Source organism: Podarcis melisellensis (assembly GCF_964234715.1).
Source record: "Podarcis melisellensis genome assembly, chromosome: 7".
In the NCBI taxonomy this organism is placed as follows: Eukaryota; Metazoa; Chordata; class Lepidosauria; order Squamata; family Lacertidae; genus Podarcis; species Podarcis melisellensis.
Window position 1 is genome coordinate 22,180,197 of NC_138539.1, and position 27,449 is coordinate 22,207,645.

Below are 27,449 nucleotides of genomic sequence, written 5' to 3' on the forward strand. Positions count from 1 at the left end.
CTTTTTCCATTACCAACGCTCTATAGCTGCACCACCTAGAGAGAAAGGATCAGCAAGCAGGCAGATGCGCTTAGTCAAACTATTAAAAATATTTAGATCAAGAAAAAGACATCCTACATTGCTTCAAAATTGTAATTAATGTTCACTACAATTACTGAAAAGCATTGTACATAGTAATCACCACTATTTAAAAAAGGTATTGCCTTCCATGACAGAAAAAAGAATTTCTTCTGACACAGCCTGCTGAAAAATATGCATATTTTTAAAGTACTTTTTTCTTTAGAAAAAAAATCCCATGGAAATTTATGCACCTTCTAACAATTCATGGATTAATTGACTCAAACTCACATGGTTAAGTTTCTTTTTAAAAAAATTAGATTACATCCCTAATTCACAGGCATGTTTGGTCAATTGCACCATGGACAATTGTGAATGTCTAGTCTGAAGGAGTATAAAAAAAATCCTTCCAGTAGCACCTTAAAGACCAACTAAGTTTGTTATTGGTATGAGCTTTTGTGTGCACAGACACTTCTTCATGCACACAAAAGCTCATACCAATAACAAACTTAGTTGGTCTCTAAGGTGCTACTGGAAGGAATTTTTAAATTTTGTTTCGACTATGGCAGACCAACATGGCTACCTACCTGTAACTGAAGGAGTATGTTAGAGACAAGAATAAACTTCAGAGAAGCTTAACACTCCTTTCATTTAGCATAATGAACAAAACCTATTTGAGGAGTTACTACACCTATGCTTTTATACACAGTTAGGAGATCTGTGGAAGAGATGCATCTCATATTTTAGAACTTTATGGGCAGCAATGAATTTTTATGCCAACTGCATGCAGATGCCACTGGCCTGAGGGGATACAGCACAAGGTCGCCAGATATAAACAGTCAGGAAGCTCAGATGACTAAACACTTTGAAGATTTAAAAAGGTAACACAGAAGATCTTCTATACATTTATTCAGACAGGATGTAGGAGCTCTTTTGTAAATTTTCAGGCTCAAACCATGTAAGAATAGACCCTAAAATCTGGTCACATGCCCATACTGTTATGTTTGTACCTGCATCTCTCTCTTTATGTTTGTTTCAGAACACTAGGTTTTTCCTCATAATGTGTAATATTGAACATGTCTTACCTAGAATTCTTTTTACTGACAGAATCACATTTGTACATATAACAGAAAAAATATTTATAGCATGTACGATAGAGAAAGAACAACTCACCCCCATTCTGGCAGCTGCAGTTTGCTGATCATAGTGCCCCATCACATTGGGAAAAAATGTCATATTGTAGGCCATTCCAGAACATCTTGGGATAGTAATGGGTTCACATGTGAATAAGCTATGCCCATGTGTCAAGTTTAAGATTAAGCTCAAAGTCAGAAGTACAAAGATACCCATCTTCCCAAGCATTTCACACTTCAGTGTTGTGTCATGATCAGCTTCTCCACAGGATACTTTGTTCACAGTCAAAGTAAACACATATTCCTTTTTTAATTTCTCAGAGACTGCAATGAAATGGCAAGACTGGATTTCCTGTTTCTCTTCATATTCTCATCTGCCTGTCTCGATTACTTGAAAGATAAACTTCGCCATTTGCGCACTGTAAAGGAAAAAAGAACAGTTAACAATAGCTGTAACTGCTTCAAGATCTTTGAAATACATCAAATAGAACTTTAAAAGGCAAAAGCTTACAAATACTTTTAGAAATAAGGTAGGCTATTATTACCCTACACCTCCTCAAGGCAAAAGGCAACTGGATCAGTCGTTGACAGCAGTGACAATCAGGATAGCTCAGCTAATAATCAGTTACTATTCTGCACAGTACAAGCCTATGCATGTTCATTCAGAAATAAGTCTCACTACATTCAACGAAGATTACTTGGGATTGCAGCTACAAAGACATACTACATGTTACGAAGAACTAAACCCCACAGGGTAAATTTCTCAGAAACAACATCAGAAACTTGAAAGACACACTCCAATTTTCAAAATGTAGGTCAGTCATAACTTCTAAACATATAATTTAGACATCTTCCATATAAGCAGCAAACGTCAACATACAAGTTTACAGGAGGGCCCTCAATACAGCCAATACATTTATAGTTTACAATGTGGTTTGCAAAAGAACTGTTTGCATTGCTGCGCTGACTGGAGAGCTCTGAAACTTCTTCCTCATCGCGCAGATGAACCAAAAGAGGGAAAGATGCCTACATACCAATTAAGCTGACGGCAGACATTTCAGAGGGGAGAAAGCTCACGTTACAACGTGAATAAGAGAGAGAGGTACGATCTATTCTAACAGGTACGTTTTAAGCCCCATTCCGCCCACACTTTGCAACTACCGAGTCTCTCTCCGCCTCAAAAACCAACTCCCTTCCTTCCTTTCCTCCACAATGCCTCCACAGCTTGAACTGCAGCCAGCATTTTCCCTCCCTGCTTTACCACCTTAGAGACGGCCTGCTAGAAAGGCTCTGGAAAACTCAAACCCCGTTTCGTGACTTTTCTCTTGTCCTCATACAGCTATTTCATGTGGGGAAGACTTGAAATGAGAGAGCCCGCCAACGACTTTGCCCTGAAAGCTCTTCGAAGTGGCATTACCTGCCATGGAGCATTTTTTCAAGATGCTGAGGACGTAGAGAGGAACAGAAAACCCGGATTTAATTAAGTCCTCCAAACAAACGGCCTCTTATACTTCTCCAACGCCGCCCTCAGCGCAGGAGAAGAAGAAGAAGAAACACTCTCCAACCTGCCTCTATTCGGCGGCCGCCCCACATGCCAACACAAGGCGTCGTCGCTACCCCGTCCCGTCGCGTCCCTCAGACGGGAAGAAACCACAGCGGAGGGGGCGGGGGGGCGGGCAGCTGGGCGCCAAGCCACGCCCCCGTCCCTCACCTGAGCCGCTTGGCAGAGAGCCGGCGCCTCACCTGGACTCGCCTCAGGGCGCCAACGGCCGCGCGGGCTCACGGGTCCTTTCGGAGACAGAATGCAGGGCCAGCCAGCCGAGATAGGGAGGTGGTGGTGGTGGTGGTGCTAAGAAGAATCGCGCGATATTTGAACGACCGGTGAGAAGGGCGAGGGGGCGGTGCTGCGCACCTTCTTCGGGCCACCCGGATCCCCTCCCCGCTCCCGCCTCCCCCTCTCTCCTCTCCACCAAGATGGCGGCGCCTCACCAACGTCTCTTCCCCTTCCCCTCGCGGGGGGAAAAGGGGTGGAAATGACCACGAGAGAGGAGGAATCGCGTTTCTAATGCTCCTCCGCTTTTTTTTTTTTTTTAAGGCAGATAAACCTTTGAAAGTAGGAAATTAGCTTAATGGAGAGGGAGGACTACGAGATCACAAGCTTATCTTCCTTCTGTGCTATTTCTTTTCTTTTTTTAAAGGTGGGCAAATGATATTCTTCACCTGCATGCCAAAATGCCAGAGTGCACTTTGCTGTTAACCCGCACACCGACGGTGTCTCCTCATTCTGCATTTTGTTTCAACCCAGCTTGGTATTGGGCGAAATGTTGGCTCCCGGTGTCAGCAGACCAGAAAGTGGAAACATCTCAGATGCCTATTTGTCATTGAAATCAAGACGATTGTTCGTTTATTTGTTAAGATTATTATTTTGAAGTAAATCTGTTGAGAGCGACGTAGAGAGTGTTTCTAAGACTAAAGGAAATCTCAGACGTAGTTCTGGTTTGGATAAATAGGAATGTAGTTCCAAATGTAAATAGGATGCCAGAGAAATTAATTTAAAACATTTGAGATATTAAAATATATTGAACTTTGGGAACCCACACTTTTAAAGCATAATAAAATAGCAATATGTTGAGCCCCCTTTTTCAATTTAAGGACAAGTAAATAGGAACTGTTCAGCCTTGTGTTTCGTGGCCTAGGGGTAAATCCAATTTAATTCAGTGGGATTTAAGGTAAAGGTAAAGGTACCCCTGCCCGTACGGGCCAGTCTTGACAGACTCTGGGGTTGTGCGCCCATCTCACTCAAGAGGCCAGGGGCCAGCGCTGTCCGAAGACACTTCCGGGTCACGTGGCCAGCGTGACATCGCTGCTCTGGCGAGCCAGAGCTGCACACGGAAACGCCGTTTACCTTCCCGCTGGTAAGCGGTCCCTATTTATCTACTTGCACCCGGAGGTGCTTTCGAACTGCTAGGTTGGCAGGCGCTGGGACCGAGCAGCGGGAGCGCACCCCGCCGCAGGGATTCGAACCGCCGACCTTTCGATCAGCAAGTCCTAGGCGCTGAGGCTTTAACCCACAGCGCCACCTGCGTCCCATTTCAGTGGGATTTACTTCTGAGTAAATGTACAAAGGATCAGGCCTTGTGGGTTTCCCGTGCCCGCCTCTTTTCTTCTGTTCTGCTCTGTTCTTGCAGTGCCTCCTAGGCCCTGCACCCAGTGTGGTGGAACTGGTCATGCCACCCTAAATCCACCTCTGGCGGTTCTCATTCATCCCTTTCCTCCAAAAATGTCTCATTGCTTCATCTTTGCCTTCAAATTTTGCCCTGAGAGGATGAGAAAGACAGAATAGCCTGGAGAGCTGCCCACTATCTATCTCAATGTAAAGTGCTGGTTTTGATCATGGCTTGGAACTTCAGTATCTGAATGATCACGTCTTCTTTCCACATGCACCAGCGCAGTCATCTGAGAGATACGATTAGTGTGATGTCTATCCCAAATAGGCCTACCTGACACCTACCTTAACATTATTTTAGAACCAGGCAAAGCCCTTACGTGCCCAGATGGTTTAAATTATATTGTGATTCTAACATTATTTTAGCCCAGTTTTTGTTTATTTGTTACTTTTCATTGTAATTGTGATTATTGTATCATTTGCCACCTAGGGGACCTTTGACACAAAGGTGGGTTAAAAATACCCAAAAACAGAACAAAGAAGCCCTCTCCCAAAAGGTCAGTGGCATGCTAAACTCTCCTTTCATTGTTGCGATAATTATCACCACAAAACTGAAATGTGAGGCTCCTGTGTTGCTCAACCAGTTCTGCCACAGACTTGTTGTGTAGCCTTGGGCAAGTCACACAACTGCCATTCTGTGCCTTTATGAAATGTGAATGATAATAATTTTATTTAATACCCTTACAAACCTTCATTAGCATCAGTATAGTGCTTTGAGATCTGGAAAGAGGCACTCCAACACATAATTACAAACTGGAAGGTGATGGCACTGAGACAAGATTATTCAGTGCCAGAGCCTTACCCAGGTCAATTTGGGACTCACAGGGCTTGGCCTTGTATAGATGGGGTTGATGCACACAAGTAAGATGGTGGTTGTAACATTTATAGACAAGATAATTGCAGAATCACAATAAATAAATTATTTTTCTCCTGCTTTGCCAGCAACCGAACCATGTTTTAACTACAGTAGTGCAAGTCCTTACTTTGCACTACTAGGTAGCTAAAACCATTTTTAAAGGCTGTTTAGATAAGAAAATGTAGGGATGAGAAAATGAAGACCTAACAGAGGAGAATTATCTGTTGTTTTGATGGCTTTTATTTTGATTGCAACTTAGAAATAGTGGCATTTCTTACAATAGTTGTTAATGGCTGGAGTTGAGCAAGAAATAGGTCACCAGTCTTTTTGAACTTGTGGGCACATTTGGAGATTTAAAAAACTGTTGTGAAATGGCTGCCATGGCTAGTCACAAAATGGCTGTCATTTTGTAAACATGGATAATCTCAAGGCATAGCCAGGATCTGAGCCCCAGAACACAAAATCACTCATCTGAACCCAGTTTTCTGTCCAACAGGACACTCCTAAGACAATTAATTTGCTCTTATTACCTATAAATGAGTTCATTTCCCCCAATTCCCTCTCTTTTTCAGAATTATTCTGCACACTCTTTCACACATGGACATCCTTTCATTCACAAACACAGTGAAGCCTCAAGTCTACTTTATTGGGTATCTACATCTGCAGTAGGGTGCAGCTGGGTACAACTACATACCTTGTTATGCCTATTGCAAAAAAACAACAACCACAAAGTCTTGTCTCCTTTTTCCTTATGGCAGATCCTTTTTAATACACAAAACAAAAAAACTTATAATCTAATTTAATCCCAATGTTATTTTAATCAATTTGTCATTAAGGCATTGCTTTTAATTTCTCTAGATTCAACAGAAAAACTTTAAAGAACCAGTAGGTGGCACTAATAAATCTCCTGAATGTCAATTGCAAAGCTGAACAGACACTCAGTTTTTGTGTTTTGACACTCAATTTTTTTGTCACATTTAAGCTGCAACCCAATAACCACTTACCTGTGAGTAAGTGCCATTAAACCCAATGGGACTTATATACTTTCCCCATAGTATTATCTCTCCAGTTTTTCTTTTATTTTCTCCAGCAGTCAGGCAGTATTTTGTAGACCCTGAATATATTAGTCCTCACTTAGTTGTTTTTGAGAACTTTTTCCTCTTTAGGTTTTTCTGCTGACGTTTTAGTACTTCTGCAAACCACAAGTTTTTCCCAAATATGCCAGTACCTTCCTATTGTGTGTGTGTGGTGCTGTTTTGGTTACACAAGGAATGGCACCGGGGGGGATATAATTTTTTGTATATTGTGTATCTTATATTAAATTAAAACAAAAAATCAAAGAGAAAATTGAGGGTGTGTGTGTGTGTATAGTATAGTATATAGAGAGTTTGCTCACAGCTAAAATCTACACTAGGGACACAGGTGGCGCTGTGGATTAAAGCCTCAGCGCCTAGGACTTGCTGATCGAAAGGTCGGCGGTTCGAATCCCTGCGGCGGGGTGCGCTCCCGCTGCTCGGTCCCAGCGCCTGCCAACCTAGCAGTTTGAAAGCACCTCCAGGTGCAAGTAGATAAATAGGGACCGCTTACCAGCGGGAAGGTAAACGGCGTTTCCGTGTGCAGCTCTGGCTCGCCAGAGCAGCGATGTCACACTGGCCATGTGACCCGGAAGTGTCTCCGGACAGCGCTGGCCCCTGGCCTCTTGAGTGAGATGGGCGCACAACCCCAGAGTCTGTCAAGACTGGCCCGTACGGGCAGGGGTACCTTTACCTTTACGTTAAAATCTACACTAGTTGCATGCAAAGCAAACAAATGAAACCAAACAACCCGAGGATAAAGAAAAGTAATGCTTTTACTGCAGTATATTGTAGACTCTGGTATTGACAAAGCTTTGCAGTTCTGTTTTGTAGCTTGGTAAGTACTAAAAACACGCACCAAAATCAGGATTTCTGAAACAGAACAATCAATACAACATTGCTTTGGGAGATAGCCAACACAGATGATGACAGAAATGATCAATATTTTGTCTTTTCAACACAAATAGCAATAAAACCCTCCAGCTGTTTCTTAAGCTCCTGAGGATCTGAACAAATTATAGAAGAGGCTTCTTTTAGGTAAAGGTAAAGCTCTCAAAAGCCACTTTCAGTGCAATTCCGAGTCATTTTGCATGTCACACTTGTGGTAGCTTTACTCACATGCAATATTCCATTTTGAAAAACTGTTGCCATATAATGAAACTTAGGAAAACTATCTTTAAAATGATACAGAACAAGTTAACAATCTATGAAAAATAAAAATGAGTGTGTAGGTAGACATTTTCATGGAATTGCCTGAGTGTCTACACTTGCTAGAATGGTTATCCCCTAAACATTTTACAAGCCAAGTTCCCAAATTATATTCTGTCCTTACTTTGCAACCCATCTGCTACTTACAGACTTACTTAGTAAATTGTTCTGTTTTAACGCCCACTAGGAGCAACCTGATACTTCAAGCTCCTATGGCAATCTGGTAGAGATGATTGGATTCACATTACCAAAGCTTTAGTTTCTGCATGTAATGTTTGGTTTCAAGATTTGGTGTCATTGGTCCATTAAATGCCAGTATAAAGAGATGGCCAAAATGTGAGCATTTTAATAGGCTCCTTACTATTAAAGATTCATGCAGAAGAACTGTAGGGTGAGGAGTTCATGCTATCTGCTCCCAAAGCAGCCACTGACAATGATCCTTATCTGCCTTTCCATGAAATACCATACGTAAAAACTTTGATATGAGGAAAGTTGAAGAGAAAAAGCCCAAATCAGGACTCTCATACCATCAGCTCCCAAAGAGATCACCAGTGGCTGACAGAAGTCTACTGTTTTATTATTTTGTCTTTTGTAACTTAATCTTTAATACCTTATCAGGAAGGTGGTCTATAAATGCAGTAAAGAAAACAAATAATGTGTAAATAAATAATCTGATAGAAAATATATCCCACACAGGTCTGGACTATAACATGCCACTGGAAACATATGATCTGAGGCACATCTGACTACAAAATGCTGCTTCTGACAATATATGTGTGTATCTGTATCAAGATCTTTGTCATATTATTTAATATTTCTATTTCCGTAGTCCTCAGATAATTTACTTTCTGTGGCCCCTGTAAGTGCCTCTGCCGGATTTACATATAAGCTAAACAAGCTATAGCTTAGGGCTCCACTCTCTTGGGGCCGCCCAAAAGATTCAAAGGGGGAAAACCTGGATGTACATTTCCAAAATATAAGATAAAAAACAAATAAAATAAAGCCTACATACAGCAACACTGTTTTGTGTTATGTAGGCTCCTATTTGTTGTGTGCAAATGCCTTTATATACCTATTAGGTCCATAAATTACCATAGCATATATTCAACACAATAAACAGCAACCATTTGTCGCTGACAAAGAACAGCTGGACATATAAAGGGCCCCCTTACCTTCAGTAGCTTAGGGCCTCTTCAAACCTAAATCCGGCCCTGCTCCTCCTAACTCTGAAATCCCATTGTGCCAGCAAACACAGCCAGGGGCTGCACATTTGCCAAGATAATGTCTAGTTCTGCCCAAGCCTTCCCTGAGAGCATCAAATCCTAAAATCAATTTTGGAGCAAACACAGAGGAAGTACAATAAGAACTATATCTGCAAAACATGAAATCTTAGCTGTGGCTCGTGGGGGGCATCAGAGAATTGAATAAAATCCTTAAACCTTGCTTGAGAAGCTGTTTACTTAATGAGCATAATAAATAATGAATACGCCTTGAGAAACTGCTGGAAGCAGATTGCTTCAAAATCTGGAAACACCACAGGAAACTGGTCCTGTGTGTTTTTTAGAAATAGTTTGCCCATCTATTCCCCCTCCCAACACAACAGAAAAGACTATTAATTTATTTGATACGATTTTTCTGACATTTTGGGTATGTTTTTTTCTAAAAAGTACTGGTGAGGTGATGAAACGAGAAACAGAAAATCCATTCTCATTAGATTTGCCACAACAGGAGCTTCACGGTTGGGCATCCACCACAGTGTTCTAGCAATTAAAACCTGTATTTCAACCAGGCAGTTCAAAGGTGTTAATTATGCTAAAAGAATGCTTTAATAATTATTTTATTAGGTTCATTTAAAACACTTTAGCTGCATATTAAAATCCCTTCAACTTCCAATAAGCCTGAGAAGCTGTAACATTTTCCAGATTTAAATCTCTGAAAAAATCAGAGCTGTGGCATCACTAGCCACCAAGGGATATGCCTGCAATACCTTTCTGTGTGGTTCCTGGATCAAGTGATTGACTTGATCCATTCCCAATCCCCAGGATATCAGTAGCCTTTGGCAGCAACACTGTAACTAGATGTTTCCACTGCCCTGTACAGCAGAGACCAAACGGAAGCAATTCAACATGAAATTTTGTGCCTATTTTTTGGCTGAATTTGCTGTCACACCTGATTTTAAAAAACAAAGAACTTGAAAAATGTGTGTTTGCATACAGCAAAAAATAAAATAAAAAATCCATAGTTCTGCAGGCTCTTAGAGCATATTTTAAAGGTGATTATCCTCCTACAGTTTTGAACCCTGACTTAGCATTACCATAAGTAAGGCAAAGGCTATGTGCTCCACAACTGTCAGTTCTTTTTTCACTGATGTTTCTGGAAACCATAAATTATTGAATTTTGCGAAGAAAATTAGAATGGCCCTTAAAGAAATAAACAAGTTCCATAACCTGGCTCACTCCCATTTTAGCCAGTCTGTAGCCCTTTAAAAACAGTAGCTCAGCGGGCTACTAAAAATGATAAAGGGACCAAGCCCTCTCTGGCCATCTGTGATTCAAGCAATAATGGAGACATCTGAGTCCTGGAAGACCTGCTCCCTTCCTTGCAGAACTTTTTGCACTTGGCATGGGAGGGTGGAATCCTGACTGACTCAAAAAGAAGAAGCAGCTGAGGCTGAGTGAACAGACTCTTGGGCTGGGATATTTCAGTGGGGTTTTTGTTGTTGCAGTTATTGACATTATTTTTTTTGCATTTTTAGCTCCTTGGTGCCGTCTCCCCGGTCTAGGTATCACAAGCCACAACATGAAATGACAATGCAGCAGTTTAAGCATGAGTTGTAGATATATTCAAAGAGGTGAGAAGTAATATCTGACACTGCAGATTCCTAGGTTGCCTCTCATGGCCATTGTAGCCAAGTGACCATTAATATTACTGCACCAATGGAGTAGCAGGCAAGTATCCAACTGCCATTTTGCTTTGTTTACTGCGATTACATTTGATACAGTCTGCCCTCGGAGCAACTATTTAGACCCCATTGGGCATCGCTGTGTACATGCAACGAGGGAGATCTGTGTATTGAGGAAAGCTTTCATGTGCATAGTGGATGCACACATGCACCTGGATCACACAACCACGTTGCATAGCTCACCAAGGCCCTGCTGATGGGTGGATGTGTCCTTTGATGCAGCTGGCATTGCACACCCCCTCCCAGCCCCACCAGCTGTTATGCACAATTAAGAGCTGGATCAAGGCCAGAAGCAATTAACAAGTTCCCCTGCTGAAACTTCACTTGTGACTCTGTCCTCTCAGAACACAACACAACACTCCCTTCTTGGCCAAGAGATTAAAGAAAAGAATTAGGAACATTCTTACGCTTTGGAGCAGAATAAAATAAAACCTGGGAACTTTGGGAATAGCTTTTGGGGGAGGAAATGTTTATTTCTTCCTGCTGAACTTTACTCTGCCCATAATTATAAAGAGCACTTAAAGGCCAAGGATTTGCAACCCCAGGTGGAAAATGTCCATTTTGAAATGAACAGTTGGGTTAAGTACATACAGTTCCCAATGCATTTTGAGGAAACTAGAAATAGCACCACTTTCATTTTGATTACCCCAAATGTTTACAGTAGTACCTCAGGTTACATATGCTTCAGGTTACATACGCTTCAAGTTACAGACTCTGCTAACCCAGAAATAGTACCTCGGGTTAAGAACTTTGCTTCAGGATGAGAACAGAAATCGTGCTACGGTGGCGCGGCAGTAGCAGGAGGCCCCATTAGCTAAAGTGGTGCTTCAGGTTAAGAACAGTTTCAGGTTAAGAACGGACCTCCGGAATGAATTAAGTACTTAACCTGAGGTAGCATTGTATATGTAATATAGTCCACCTGCCAAAGTGAATTTTATTTGTAGCAGGATGTGACCCATGTTTTCTTTGGACCATGGAGGAAATATTATATGTAATTTTGTTTCCTAAATACAGTATGTTAGGTTGGATGCTGAATCCCTAAGAACATATAAAAATGGAAATGTTTAATGCTTCTTCATTAAAAACTGCTCTGGACTGGTGTTTATAAAGAAACACGAAGAGGCCTTTGAAACATGCAGGGAAACATATTTACTTGTTCATCTGCCCATTTTGTTTTCCAGAAAAAGCAGCTACCATAACTTGCACATGGGGTGTGTGGCATTGACCTTGTAGCCCTTCTGTTCTTGATCAAATTCCATCAGCATCAGCCAGCATAAACAATGGTCAGAGATAATGGGAATTGTAGTCCAATGACATCTGAAGGGCTACAGGTTCATCATCCCTGATGTGTGATTTTGTCAGCAGAGCAGCTGTTACAGCACAGCATCATTATACTGTAGTGATATATAGAGGGGATTTCACACTAAACCTAGTCCAGTTTAATCAGCATTCAACCGGGATATGCTCATATAATTACAAATTCTCTACCATAACCTCCCCTTCAGTTTGGCTGTTCTCGCAAGGCATGTTTTGTTTTAAAAGCCCACGTGCTCCTGCGTGGTTCACTGCAGACTGAGACTTCATTGTGTTTCCTTTTCTCACCAATTATTTTATTTTGGCACTTTTGAAAACCACCACTTTGCAGTATTAATCCTTTTCAACAACAAACAAGTCAGTTGCTTCGTCAGGTCTCTGGGCATTGAATCAAAATAGGAAAAGACAGTCTGTCAAGTGTGTTCTGTGCATCGGTGATTAGAAGCTAGCCACAGAAACTCTTTCAAGCTATGGAGAAGAAATTAATTATCAAAGGCTGCATATATACATAGAGGAACTATTATATGCTCATTGCAACTACATTGCAGTAGATTTGTGCACTATGAGTTGTGGACATGTTCCCGGGGGGGGGGGGGGTAGATTTCTGTCTTTCTCTAACTTTAAGATTGCAGTCTAAAGTAAGAAATGGGGAAGTTGGTGGGAGCAGTGATCACAGAGATACGGGACAAGGAGAGGCTATGAATATTTCCCTCTTATTCAACCAACAAAGTTAACTTTTTATTTTATTATAGATATGACTAGTGTGTCTGAGATTAGACAGGCACCCTCCTTGCTGAGCTTCAGGTATATGACAAGTGCTTTCTTATTTCAACAGGCATTTTAAAGTGGTGTTGGGTTTATTATGATTTTTTAATTGTTATTCTATGCATGGTTTATTTTTATTTTTTTGTAATTTTACTTGCACTGCTTAGAAATATTAATCAGTATATAATAAATGCAATAAATAAACACACATTCTAAATTGGCAGATATGACATAATCCACAGAATCATGTGTTCTAGGGCAGTGTTTCCCAACCTTGGGTCTCCAGCTATTTTTGGACTACAACTCCCATCATACTTAGTGAGCAAGACCAGTGGTCAGGGATGATGGGAGTTGTAGTCCAAAAACAGTTAGAGACCAAAGGTTGGGAAACACTGTTCTAGGGCTTACTTCCAAGTAAGCTTGGAGAGTATTGCAGCTGCCAACTTTGAGCATAAGCACTCTTGAAGCATCCTGACTGCAGCCTAATTATATATGTTGCACACAGTTGTAATTTGAATTTATCACTCTGAGAGTAGACAGGTCTTAAGTAAAGTCTACAGCAGCATAGGCAAACTCCAGATGTTTGGGACTACAACTCCCATCATCCCTAGCTAACAGGACCAGTGGTCAGGGATGATGGGAGTTGTGGTCCCAAAACATCTGAGAGCCAAGTTTGCCTATGCCTGCTATACAGGGTTCTATGATTCAATGGTTATCTTAACTTAATAAGCAATCCTCCAACAGTTATTAAGCCTAGAAACTGAATATGGATTTCAAACACTGAATTTTCATCTCAAGCAATTTCTTTAAGAAGTCAAACAATTTACAAACATTTTTATTAGTTACATTTTTTTATTTGTCTCAATGGCCTGTTCATCTGTGATTGAAGTGCCTTTTCTATAGATTTGACACCAAACACTAACTTTTCATATAAATTTTATTAATTTATAGGCCAGAAGAACTTTTTAAAAAATGAAGTTGTGTCCTTCAGATTACTATTTGAATAATTTTGCTCTCCTTCAAAACAAATCTGTTTGTTTAAAATTTAGAGACTTCAGTAGCAAATGTATACACAAATTCCTTTTGAAAATATAAGTGATAAAGGAGACACAAGATCAATTGCCTTTTTTCAATGAGTTGTGGGCGATCCCAATTTTGAGTGATAGGATATTTCACCCTTTTGCAGGCATATCGTTGCCACACAGTGCAAAGCTGCTATATGACACAGAAGCAGGCAAAGTTAGAGTACCACAGTTCTTACATGTATTTCAGCTACATTAAACCTATCTATGCCGTCACAAACCTTGGCCATCAGTTACATCGTAAGTCTCATATGGTATAGCAAATCAGACCATTATTATATGGCTCACCCAGCATGCCACTGAGATAAACAACAGAACCTGCAAATCTGTACACAGCCATTGTAGTGAACATCTTTAGGATCAGGATGGAAATCATTTGATGTGCAAACTGAACTGAAGTGCCAACCACAGAAAGGCTGCATGAAAGCTCAACTTTCATATAATAATAATAATAATAATAATAATAATAATAATAATAATAATAATACCCCGCCCATCTGGCTGTGTTTCCCTAGCCACTCTGGGCAGCTTCCAACAGAATATTAAAATACGATAGTCTATTAAACATTAAAAGTTTCCCTAAACAGGGCTGCCTTCAGATGTCTTCTAAAAGTCTGGTAGTTGTTTTTCTCTTTGACATCTGGGCGGGTGCCACTACCAAGAAGGCCCTCTGCCTGCTTCCCCTGCAACTTGGCTTCTCACAGCGAGAGAACCACCAGAAGGCCCTCGGCACTGGACCTCAGTGTCCGGTCAGAACAATGGGGGTGGAGACACTCCTTCAGGTGTACTGGGCCAAGGCCATTTAGGGTTTTAAAGGTCAGCACCAACACTTTGAATTGTGCTCGGAAACGTACTGGGAGCCAGAGTAGGTCTTTCAAGACCAGTGTTATGTGGTCTCAGCAGCCGCTCCCAGTCACCAGTCTACCTGCTGCATTCTGGATTAGTTGTAGTTTCCGGGTCACCTTCAAAGGTAGCCCCACATAGAGCACATTGCAGTAGTCCAAGCGTGAGATAACTAGAGCATGCACCACTCTGGCAAGACAGTCCGTGGGCAGGTAGGGTCTCAGCCTGCGTACCAGATGGAGCTGATAAACAGCTGCCCTGGACACAGAATTGACCTGCGCCTCCAATGAACAGCTGTGAGTCCAGAATAACTCCCAGGCTGCGCTCCTGGTCCTTCAGGGGCACAGTTACCCCATTCAGGACCAGGGAGTCCTCCACACCTGCCCGCCTCCTGTCCTCCAAAAACGGTACTTCTGTCTTGTCAGGATTCAGCCTCAATCTGTTAGCCACCATCCACCCTCCAACCGCCTCCAGACACTCACACATGTACCTAAAAACAGATGTGTCAGGTGCAATTTGTGAGGGATTGAGTGTTCCTGAAATATTTTGGTATACATTTTTATGTGATATTAATTACTTAAATGGCAATGTATAAAATCCAAACACATTATGTTCTAATTGCTGGCCCAGCCTCACCAGTATGGCAATATAGAACAAAAAGCATCCAATGCTGGCAGCAGTTTAGAGCAAGGATAGCGGTTTTTCCAAAGGCACTCAACAGCAGATGTCCACTACATTCAGCATGAAAAATAAAACATCTTGAGATCTTCACATTAAGTTATCAGTTAAAGTGCAGCAAAATATTGCAGAATTCAGTCATCTTCTCCTTTGGCTCTTTTAATTCACACAGTTCTTTGTAATTCTTCTGTTACTAATTTGTCTTATTGTTTTGGTGGCGTTAATAGCGACTTCTTTTGTGACGTTTTTCTTGTTGTCCCATTTAGCCTGTTTAAAAAGAGTGTACAGTAAATTAGTTTAATGCAAGATGCTTAGAAGATGTTTCATAGAAGTAAACTTCCTAAACAAGGAGAAAAGACAAGAGTAAAATAAAAATTATCAAAATATTCCAATCAAAACAACAAGCAAAACTTAGCAATATCTCTATCCTGATCTTGTAGTAATCTTGTAGTAATCGCCAGTCAAATTGTTGATACAGTGGCATTTTTACCCAGCAAATAGGAAGTAAAGTAATTGGAAAGTTATCACAAGGAACGTCCTCCCTACCATTCACAAGTGATCTCTGTTTAACTGGTGTTATTTAACTTGTTTATAAAGGATCTGAAGTCAGGGATGAGGAGGAACATGGACTAGTTTGTAGATGACACCAAGTTGTGTTCAGGATAATAAAGACCTACATGAACATTACATTGTCCCCAAATGGACAAAAAATGACTAGTGAAGTTCAAAGGAAGTATAAATGTAAAGCGGGGTGGGAAACCTCCAGCTCCTGGGCTAATCGTGAGACTGTATCATCCTCCAATACTTTGCTACCACAAAGTAGGTCCTAACATGAGATCTAGACCATGTTCAATTGGATTAATCACCAGTTTTTCTTCACAGACACTCCGCTGGATTTTATGGATGCTTGGCAGGCTCAGAGATGCGACAGGAACACCCAGTGGGCAATAGGAGATATGTTGCACTACTTGTAACATTTACTTAAGCAGCTCATGACTAGTCTTCAAAATAACAGCAAAGCAGTATTAATATATTCACTTGATTCTTCTTTATGTCCTTAATTAAAACAGGTTCAACGCATGCCATTATTCCCATTAGTTACTGCTTTGTCATGAGCCTTGCAATATGAGAAATGTATTCATTTGTGACTTTAAAAAAGAAACACTAGTTTAGAAGGTACGACTTCGGTATAAAGGACACAGGCTTAATAGCCCTGTGACAGGCCTTTAGCTGAGGAGAAACAGGATTAGCCCAGCTTCAAGAGGATACCAGTGTGTACAAGGAGTCACTCGAAATGTAGTTCTGCACCTACCTCTGTGGTTCTAAAGCCATTTTGTTGTTTGTGTGCTGAAGTTCCAGTGGGGTGAACTGTCAGTTTTGTACATTGTGTACCAGAGTGAGCTCTCTTTTCAGTACTACCTATTCCACTTGCAGCTGAGGACTTTCCGGTACAAGTCTGAGTTGATTTGCTATCCTCCAGAATTCCTAAGAACACACAAAATCGCATTTTGTTAAGTCAAAACATTTACTGGTGTTTTACACATTTTTCAAGTTAAAGAGATATTAACAAAACTAGTCAGTTTCACAGAATTGTTTGTGAACAGTTTGTATATGCCCAGTTACCAAAAGATGGTTTTTACGTTTGCACATTCCTATCCCCCTCCAACAAATTAGAAACTGAACAGAAGTTAGGAGCACGAGATCCTGAATTATTATTCAGAGAGACATAAGCAAAGCAGACATGTCTTTGAAAACAAAAATAGAACACTGATGTTTTTTTTTTCTTCTTCTCCTGCTCTATTCCCTTTTAAATATAAATAGTAATCTGTTGAATACCATGGCTAATAGTTTATGTCCTGTTTGACTTCCTGCTTTTGTGCAACCATACTGCTGTGGAAAAATACGTTGTATGGCTCAGAACATCCCATACTGCCTCTCTTCTATTTCTGTGAACTTTTGCTATAAAATCGTTCTCGCCATCCTGAGTGCAGAAATTATGTGTAGTTACATAATTTCCTCCCCCTGCTTTTTTATCGGGTGAAACAGCTGTGGGCACTGGGGGATTGGCAGGGGGGAAAGGCCGGTTTTCCTCCCCATCTGTTTGCTCTAGCTCTTCACCCAGCTGTTTTTTCTCTCTCCAAAAGATAAAATATACCAGGGCCCTTCAATCATCATATAGCATTTCTCAGTGAAACAACATGGCTGTGTGCAACCTGTCAAAGAAAGCAAGCAGAGCCATCTGAAAGTTTCTGTGGTAAGCCTTGATGGTTTGGGTAAAGAAGGGGTTGCCAACATGGCCTTTGTGGGCACCATGGTGCCTTTGAAGCCCTATGGGGAATGCACTGGCAAATCAGACTCCTCCCCTCACCCCTATGGGTCAACTGCCCACCTCTCATCTAAAGTAATTGTGATGTCAGATTGACAGGTCAGTGGCCTCGCTCACGTCTCACCCAAGTTGGCCCACAGGGTTTGGGAGAGAGAAAGATCTGGCCATCTGGGCCAAGAAGGTTTTCCACTCCTGATCAAGCCAATATTTGATGTGTCTTCCAGCTCTATGATTCTGTATCAGGGATGCTGTGGCAGCATATATGTATCAGGGATGCTGATGGCCAGTTTGCTTCCCTGAGCTCCTTGGGGAGGAAAGGCAGAAGAGTGTAAATTCAATCAATCAATCAATCAATCAATACCACCTACAGAACATTTTGCACATGTCTCAAGGTTTTCTGGCCAAGTACCAAGCCTTATGATTACCGATGCTACCACTGATATGAAATATATGTGAACTTTGGGGGGCCAGCTGCTTCAGTTATACGTGTCTATCTGCCACATAATGAACCTTTCACATGCTCTTATCAGTTAATCATAGCTTTTGCTTCAAGCCCCGCATACAGAACCAAACAAAGCTGTCGATAAAAGGAAATACGTATAATCACTGGGGGTGGTTTTTGTCTGCATGATTCTTGGTTACATATATGCTTCACGAAAAATTGAAGGCATTGTTACTTTGTGTCAGGTGACTGAGAGCAGCTGCAAAAGCAGACAGGAGATAACGGCACAATTGGCTCAATATATTCAGCCAACCTCTTTATGCGACTCCCTCTGAAACAAGAAAATTTTTCGGTTTTCTGCCCAAAGCAGAGTGCTGCTTAAGTCTATGCTGTAAACTAGGGAATGGTAAGGAACACTGCTTGGTATTTGGAAGTGATACTGTGTTTCATAATCAATGAAGTCTTAACTCACATGAGACCAGGCATTGCATCAATATTTCTATTTTGTACACATACTGCATCCAGAGCGAACTCCAATTAGATTCGACATGCAGCCTAAATATTTTACATGTATCCCTTTAAGCATTGATACCCTGACGGAACATATCAAATTTGTCAGTAGTTGTCAGTGGGAATAAGCGGGGGGCGTGCACAGCACAGACATACCCAAGTCCTCCATAAAACGGAATATTAAAGGGCTGTCTCAAGTTAATTTCAACATCACTATTCTTGCAAGTGCTATATTACCAACTAAATAGCATTTGTAAGGGTGCACATCACCACCTACATGCAAATAACTAGAGCAAGAAGACTGCACGGGAAGTCTGTGATCCTTTTTGGAGACCTCCTAAAAAAATGTTTATGACGAAAGACTCTTTATCAAAGCAGATCCTTGCTTGTCCTCTGTATATCTGCAATGCAGGGAAAGGAAAACAATTGGTTCAGTCCCATTTCTGGTGCTAAAAGTCAACGCAAGATTACAGGATGCTCCTCCCACACAGGAGCATCTAGAGGGCTAATGAAGTATTCTTTAAGCATCAAATCATATGAATGAAGCAATATTCAAGCTTTGTGGAAGAATGCACTCCAGGAAACTGCAGGGGAAAGAACAAAAAAGGAGGAAAGTACCAAAAATAGCATGTAAAAATTACGTATGCATTCATATTTATCTGTTCAAGAACAAATAGTCTTGAAGTAACAGCACGTTCCTTCCATGCTTTTTGATCATCTGTGCAGGAGTTTTGAGGCTTCACACAAGTGAGTTGCACGGAAGCTGCTTAGAACGGCATTCAAGTGAATAATGCTGCACAGGGTCAGCCATTCGCCTGCATGAGCTTGACATATAGACTAGTCTGTGCTACACCACTGTTGCCATGCTAAAATAAAGCCGTGCTGGGTAGGCTGTGTGGCAACATGGAGATGGAAGGCAAAATGCATAGCTGGGATGCATAGTGCATGCTTATGTTATTTTTAATTTGTTTTATATATCACCTTATGCCAGTTTCATGGGAGAGAGAGATTGGGTTTGTCATTAAAGGATGGCTCCTTCCATTTGCCAGGACTCACCTTCCTGCCCTCAAAGCTTTCATGAGGGAGCTGGTAATGGAAGAAATGTGTGTGTGTGTTTTTGAAGGGAAGGGGGTTCCCTTATATTTTGAGTCTAGGTATAAAAGTTGTGGGCGTAGAGTTGCTCGGTACTAGTGGCGTCACTTGGGGACTACTGTAGAAAAGAGTAACATGCTTGTGGCATCCACATAAACCATATTATATTTTACTCTCAGTAAGCATCAAACACATATTTGGTAGCTGGCAGTCCTAGATTTTGAGAAAGAAGTTGTGCAAAAATACAGACTGCCATCAATCTAGATATTATGTCCATGCTCAGTCCATGGTTGTCCCCTGCCTACCTGCAATGCAGGGAAGAAGAAAAAAATTCTAGCAGTTTCATTTATGGTGTTATCTAGTCAAAAGCAAGAACACAGAATGCTCCAGTGCAGATAGTCCTTGCACATGCGGTCTAGAGTGCTAGGCCAAGTGAATTAGTATTAAGACAAGTGTCAAATGATATGACCTAGTAATGGTGGGATGCTGTCAGTTTTGGGCAGATGCTAAGCTAACAACTCTGGCTTCTGTAGCCCATAACAGACTGAGTCACAGAGACTTGCATATCAGCTTCATGAGAGGACTATGTTCTGCCCCAACCCTACAAATCTACCTGAATGTTACATAATATGAGAAAATGTTTTTCACAAGAGATAGAGCTCATATATGACTGCTCATAGGAAACAGGGAAAGGGTGGGGAAGGAGAATCTTCAGCATCCTCTCATAGCACTTGAGCTGGTGCTAGAAGTGGGATAAAAGGCTAGGAACACACAAAACCCAAAGTCATGTTCTGTGGTGGCTCTCCATGCATGTATCTATGTGGGGCGGGGAGTTGTTTATCTGGTTGGTTGTATGTTGCTTTGGGTTGGCCTTGGCAAGATAAGGCAACTAACAAATTCAAAGAAGAAGAAGAAGATACATGGCGATGGACAAGTGTTGAACACAATGCAAATCCAATGTAATGGGTTCTTCAACATACATGCATGATGAATCCATGCACATCTTACTAACTTAAGGTGCATGTAAGAGACATGTTTACTTGCAAGTACAGTACTACACTGGGGACGTTATCTACATTCATCTCCAAATATATAGTAATATGAAGCTGACACCCAGTTATAGGATTTTGGCAAAACAGCAGTCAAGTAAAACAATGATGGTGGTGGTTTAGATTCCTTATGTATGTAGGTGAATATATATTAGTTCTTCAAACGGCAAGTGCTTCGACTAGCAAGAATCGGAGCAAGTGTGGTGTAGTGATTAGAGTATCAGACTATGACCTAGGAGACCAGGGTTCAAATCTCTACTCGGTCATGAAGCTCACTAGGTGACCTTGGGTCAGTCAGTGCCACTCAGCCTAACCTACTTTGCAGAGTTGTTTTGGGGATTAAATGAGGAGAGGGAGAAACATGTTGTATACAGTCTTGAGCTCCTTGGAGAAAAAGATGGAATATAAATGAAATAAATAATCTCGTAGACATTCCTTAACAGGTAATAGAGACAGGTGATTGGGGTAGTACATCTGCCTAAGTTTAAGTAACAGCATGACAAACTTCTGGATAAACACTCCAGAGCCAGTGTGGTGTAGTGGTTAAGAGCAGTAGTCTCGTAATCTGGGGAACCGGGTTCGAGTCTCCGCTCCTCCACATGCAGCTGCTGGGTGACCTTGGGCCAGTCACACTTCTCTGAAATCTCTCAGCCCCACTCACCTCACAGAGTGTTTGTTGTGGGGGAGGAAGGGAAAGGAGAATGTTAGCCGCTTTGAGACTCCTTAGGGTAGTGATAAAGCGGGATATCAAATCCAAACTCTTCTTCTTCTTCTTCTACTGTGGTAGCAAAGCAAGCAAACTGTACAGCCTTGAAAGACACACACACACACACACACACACACACACACACACACACACACACACACATCACTTAAAACCAGAAGATCAGCAAGTAAATATTTCCCAAAATGGAGCATGCATAAATGTCATTGACTATTTACAATATAAGGGGCATAATGCAAAATGCATCTGTGACTCTTTAAAACCATATTTCCCCACATAGCACTTGGAACAGCATTAGAAGTACTAAAGGTAAAGAGACCCCTGCCCGTTAGGTCCAGTCGCGGACGACTCTGGGGTTGCGGCGCTCATCTCACTTTACTGGCCGAGGGAGCCGGCGTTTGTCCGCAGACAGCTTCCAGGTCATGTGGCCAGCATGACTAAGCCGCTTCTGGCAAACCAGAGCAGTGCACGGAAACACCATTTACCTTCCTGCCAGAGCAGTACCTATTTATCTACTTGCACTTTGACATGCTTTCGAACTGATAGGTTGGCAGAAGCAGGGACTGAGCAACAGGAGGAACTACAATACATAACAAAACGTTGTTTCAACACAGAAAAATATACCCTTAAGAGTGTTTTCGGGGGGCGGGAAGGCAATGGATCCTATACAACTAAGCAACTCCCTCTAAAAGGGTTGTGATTATAAAGATTGCAGATCTCTGGCCTATGGAAAAACTAATCCAACTGTCAATAATACTTCTGATAATGCAAAACCTTTCAGTTCAATAGTTTTGCTTTGATTGCTTTTCTAGATGAAGCTAATGAAGCAGAGTGACAAGACTGCTTTTAAAACAGCAATACAAAATTTTTCTAGTTTTAATAGTCTGTGAAAGGAGGATTTCATGCTACATTTTCTCTTTCAATGGAAGCTTTTAGGAGCAACTTGAACTACTGCTAAATTGTCCTCCCCTCCCTTTTTTTGAGACCATTCACAAAAGTATAGCACCGTTGTTGGTCTTTTAAAGGCTTTGCCTTTTCATACCACCCATCCCAGATGACTGATATCGCTACACCGGTTTTTGGATATTTCTTCTTCACCAATTGTTTGGTACAGGTAAAAAGTTCCACGGCGGGTTTAAGTGTGTTGCTTACTACTGAGTACATTAAATTCTGTTATGATCTTAATGGAAAGGTCTTACAGTTTCTGTATTTCAAACTTCTGTTTATAGCCATTATTGCTCTTTTCAGTTTACTGTAGAAAAAATCACCCTCTGCTGCAGTTTGAAAATTAAGATAAAAAAGGGGATATGAGGAGGAAAAAACGAATAGAAGAAAAAAAATGAGTGGAGAATTATAATATTGGATAAAATCCAGCCAAATTTAGGTGTTTGGCTTTATACCAGTAATATTATTTTTTTATTGTCACATTTTGTGTGGATTGCTTTTTTATGTACGCTGCTTAGAAATACAAGTAATTAAGCAGTATATAAATGTCTAAGAAAAATAAATGTTTATGTCCCTTTGATTTCAGCTGAATGGTTAAACTGTCTCCTACTTTACACAATAAGACTTGCAAGCAGTTAATTTCTGCTAAATCTTAACCATTGCTTACTCAAAGACAATAACAAATATAACCAAACTCAAATATATTAAAAATGTATAGGTGGTTCATACACAGGCTACAAAAATCAGAAGGCAAAATTGAGAAAACAAATTTTGAGGTTGTAATCAATGCTAGTCCTGCTCAGTGTTAGTCCTACTCAGAGTAGACCCACTGGAGATTATAGATATGACTAACTGAGGTTCATTAATTTCAGTGGGCTGCTCTGAGTAGGACTAGCATTGGTTATAACCCATGGAATCATTCTGAGGGCTAGGTTAAAGAAGAGTTCTGCTAATGTCAAACTACATGTTACACATAACTGAAATGTAGGTGGGGGCTGGATTTGCTTGCAGCAGCACTGTGATTTCAGTTATAGAAATGGCATAAGGGGAAGCTCTGCTGCTATAAGCAAACTGACTGTTCCCTACACCTGCATTTCAAAAAATAAAAGTAAACCCATCGGAAGATCCAAAGACTGATGTCCTAGGTAATTGTAGCTTAGTCCTAGTTAGCAACAGCAAATGATATTTCCTCAGTTTATGGAGGAATGCAATAGCATTTGGGTATTACCCTCCCCCTCCGCCACCATGCCAAAATTAAGCAGAATGTGACCATAAGTGCACGTTATTTCAAAGAGTCAATTCACAAAACTCCTTTGAGGGCTTTCCCCCCTGTTTTAAATCTGCATGGTAAGCAATTCCACCAGGATGTTCATGATGGATTGTGAATAAAAATCCACATAATCTATTACAGGCACACACCTCTAAACTGGTCATATGGCTGACCTGCTATCATGTACACATTCACAATGATTTGACTGGGGTGGGAAAAATCAACTACTTTAAAACACATGTATACATCCCTAAGATGGGCAGAGAGCTTGGTGCTGGGTTGCTTTGAAACCAACAAGACATACTTCCAAAGACAAATATTATAGCATACATAGCAAAATCTATGTTAATTAATAAAATAACAGTAATATCCCCTGGATACCTAGCCCATTTCACTAAATACTATGTAATGAAATGATGAGGAATTCAACAGGGCTTTAATGCACACATCCCAGTCTCTAATGCAACTCTGCCAACCTTATTCTTGCTCTCTTTTTAATCATATATTTATTTATTTTTAAAAAGTCCCACCCTTAATCAAATATATTAGCCTGGGTAACAACTTCATAAAGTAATATATCAGTGCAATAAAACAAAACATTCTTTAAAACTACAGCAAACCATCTCACAGCAGCATCTCAGTGGCAATTTTCCAAAGCCAATGTAAAAAAGAAGACATCTTAGGGCTTCATCCACACTTCTGTTTCACCAGCTGCTCCCCCCCCCCCACCGAGAAGCCCATAATTTAGCACTGGATTGGAACAAATAGCAACCACGTTTTCCATGGATTACCGTTTGTTCCAATTTAGAGCTACTGAGTGTGTTTTCCAGGGGGAAACAGTGGGACAAAAGCATAGCTGCTCGGACTCATGCTTTCGGAACAAGTGGCAAGCCTCTCGGATCCGTGCTTTCAAAACATGGGACAAAAGGGAGGGGGGCAAGCCCCTAGATGTCCAGTCCCCTTAAATACCCAAATCTTTTCATGATTCAGACAGCTATCTATCTCTTTTGAATTGTATTTAAAATGTTGCCTGGTGTTAGCTGACAGGAAACGAGTGGTGCTGTTTTCAATGAACAACATTTGAACTCTTAATACTGCAAACCTCTTATCTGCAGCATTAGTTCTGAAAACAGAGCAAATCTTCTATTCCCCACTTGTGAGGCTCTCACTGGTTATGGTCAAGAAGAGTTCTACCTACCCTGCAGAGATGCTAAGGCGTTCCTGCTGATGCTTTTAGTAAGCAGCTGCTAGGAGAGTTGACTTGGCACAATACCATAACTGGTGCAGAAGTCCTGCCGTCTGCATTGTGGCGAGTGTGTCCTAATTACAGTATTTCATGTTCTTCTACGTTGCTAAGTTGATATGGTGCTGCTGGCTAAGCATTAGGACTGTCTTGTATCCTTGTAAGCACAAGCACAGCAGCATCCATCTTAAATGGACAGAGACCAAAGATGTTATGTTTGCAACTGAAACTGTGCAACATGTAATTGAAATATATAACATTCAGTCATGATTTCAACACTATGAACTGCTAGCTTGACTAAAGCACAACCCTAAATCTGCATGTTCACAGATCAGACAGGTTGCTCTGACAGCCTAATCATCCAAATATGTGAAGCCCTGTTCACAACAAGCCTCACAATCCTTGTGCCACTTACTACATGGCATAAACTGGTAAAGCACAGGATCTATAGAACTGAGGCTACAATCCATCTTCGTTGTGCACTGGTACCAGGTTTCTTTTCAGCAGCAACTCCCTTTTGCTGACTGTTGAAGAGCCTTTCCTTATAACAGCAACAAAAGGTCCCTCCCTGATCTTTCTGTAATGTCACACCAGCAGCATATAATACGGACAAAGTCTTGGACCAACAAAACAAAACAAAAACGCATCACGATACTGCCATAAGGTTAAGTTACATGAAGATGTAAGTTAAGCAGAGCTGCATATTGCTATGCATTCTCTTTACATTGCAGGGAGGAAAAGTTTTAACCCTTCTCCCTGCTTAAAAATAAAAAGTCGCAAGAACGATAATGGTCCAAAAAGAACCCCGCCCGTGACTGTGTCTTCAATTCTCTTCTGAATATGCAGGACCTAATAGGGTTGCATTGCAAGCCACCGCACAGAACGAGGAGCAAGGGCTGCAGGAATAAATACATGAGCGCAGCTCAGACGACAGAACTTGAAATGCAAAGCCACTTCTCTGAAATATGTCCCAACAGGGAGGTGAGGTGTTCGCCACCTGTTCGCTGGCCCACCTCTCGGCTTCCTCTGGCCAAACCTTTGGCTGTGGAGAAGAGCCCAGAAGGAAGCGAGGCGGAGGACCGAGCGAGGAGGCGGGAAGGGCCCGGGCCGCCTGGCTCGCGTTTCCCGCCACCACAGCCCCGAGCTCTACTCACCGGGTTCCCTCAGGCCAGCCTCGGCGTGGCCGCCCTCGGGGCCGGTGGCGGCAGCGGGAAGCGGCTGCTGGGGCTCGGCGTCTGTGTTGGTCAGCCAGGTGGACTCGGTCTCCCTCGTCCAGCTCTCGTAGTAGCGCGGCTCGATGGCATCGGCTCGGCTCCCGCCGCAGCCCATCCTGCGGGGCCTCCTCCTTCTCCGTCCCCCTCCGCGCCAGCACCGCGGTCAGCGGCCCGGCCAGAGCAGCATCGCCCTCCCGCCTTCCTCGCCCAGCCTCCGGCCAGGCGCGGGAGAGCGGCGGGAGGCGGCGCCATGACTTCCCGCCTCCTCCGTTTCGCCCGCCTCCTCAGGGCGGCCCCCTGTCAGTCCTGGCCGGAGCTTCTGCTCTCTCCTATCTCACGTCCCCTTGCCTCTTCTCCTCCTGTTGCCTTCTTCCATAAGAATTACGTGTCCTCTTCTTTCCTTTCCCTTCAGGGTTTTTCTTCTTCTTCTTCTTCCCTCTTCTCTGTTCCCATCCCTTTCTTCTCCTCAAATTTCCTGGGAATTTAGAATCCTCCTCGCCAGGCTGTGGGCTGAAGGCTGTGCAAAGAGCCTGAACTGATACTGCCTTTAATATTAATACAGAAGCGGGGCTGGCTGTTTCTTTTTCCTCTAACAAGACATCTCTTCGGCACGTCGGTTGAAAGTAGAGGCATGATGCTGAACAGTTTGGTGCTAAGGCTGGAACACATTCTCCTCCCAGACCCAGGGAAGTCTCCTTGTCTAATTAATACTGAATTGGTTAATTAAATACATTAGTTAGTGCTAATCCATTGCAATGTAAAAGAAACGATTCTTTAAGTACACAAGATTTTGGCTAATTGCCAACCCTCTCTGCAGTGAATTCAAACCCTAAAGGGACTGGAGTTCATTGAGCGCTGGATGGTGGCGAATGCTTTAGATGGCCAAAAGCAGTTGTTGTTATTATTATGACGATGATGATGATGATTAGTTTTTGTTAAAAAACTGCACACACATAAATCATAAAATAACACAACTAAGAAAAAAATGGGTCACTAGGGGGTAAAATACTAACCACTAGGAGTGAACCTAATGAATAGTGTCGGCTTTATTGCGCCATATTGCAATATATGTTGTAGGTTTTTCTCGTCCATGTGTTGTTTCATTTGTATATTTAGTAAAATCACACCCTACAGTGCAACAATTATCTTGTTTTCTCTCTTCCTTGCCACCTTCAATTTTTTGCCACACGTTTTCCAATTATGGCAGCTTACCAGACTATTATTCCAGTGATCAATATTCATTAGTTGCAAAGTTTTCCAAGTTCTATTACCGTTCTAGCTGCTGTGTTATTAATTCCTTACTTCTTAATTGGTTCATATATGAAGTATATAAATTAAATAAGGCTAATGCTGGAGTTATTGGGATTGACTGAGTTGTAATCTGAGATAGCTCATTAAAAACTTCCAAAATTGTTCTATTTGTGGACAACCATATG

The 27,449-nt window shown here is 41.7% G+C and overlaps 2 protein-coding genes and 1 long non-coding RNA gene across 7 annotated transcripts in view; 1 reads left to right on the forward strand and 2 right to left on the reverse strand.

Moving 5' to 3' along the window:
- The window catches only part of FZD6 (frizzled class receptor 6), a 27,637-nt gene extending 24,604 nt beyond the window's left edge, over positions 1-3,033 (reverse strand). The window contains exons 1-2 of one of the 4 annotated variants that reach the window (XM_081918802.1): positions 2,934-3,033; positions 1,231-1,609 (exon numbers count right to left, since the gene is read on the reverse strand). In XM_081918802.1, the coding sequence (XP_081774928.1) occupies positions 1,231-1,419 (189 nt within the window). In that variant the 5' untranslated portion in view covers positions 1,420-1,609; positions 2,934-3,033. Of the gene's footprint in view, positions 1-1,230; positions 1,610-2,224; positions 2,346-2,607; positions 2,741-2,901 lie in introns of those variants that run through there. The other 3 variants (XM_081918805.1, XM_081918803.1, XM_081918804.1) reach the window with 3 other exon arrangements.
- LOC309374224 lies at positions 2,936-6,638 on the forward strand. 2 transcript variants are annotated; one of them, XR_014170417.1, is made up of 4 exons: positions 2,936-3,071; positions 3,389-3,588; positions 4,847-4,913; positions 5,845-6,577. It is a non-coding gene; the product is annotated as an uncharacterized lncRNA (long non-coding RNA). The 2 variants fall into 2 exon arrangements; XR_014170418.1 differs by lacking the exon at positions 2,936-3,071 and having other exon boundaries at positions 3,079-3,588; positions 5,845-6,638.
- Positions 6,639-13,427: 6,789 nt separating this feature from the next.
- Positions 13,428-26,843, reverse strand: BAALC (BAALC binder of MAP3K1 and KLF4). The gene is made up of 3 exons (XM_081919075.1): positions 25,954-26,843; positions 16,511-16,683; positions 13,428-15,465 (listed from the first exon to the last, which is right to left on the reverse strand). Exons 1-3 carry the CDS (start codon positions 26,126-26,128, stop codon positions 15,358-15,360), a joined length of 456 nt encoding a protein of 151 aa, XP_081775201.1. The 5' UTR covers positions 26,129-26,843; the 3' UTR covers positions 13,428-15,357.
- Positions 26,844-27,449: the final 606 nt, after the last annotated feature.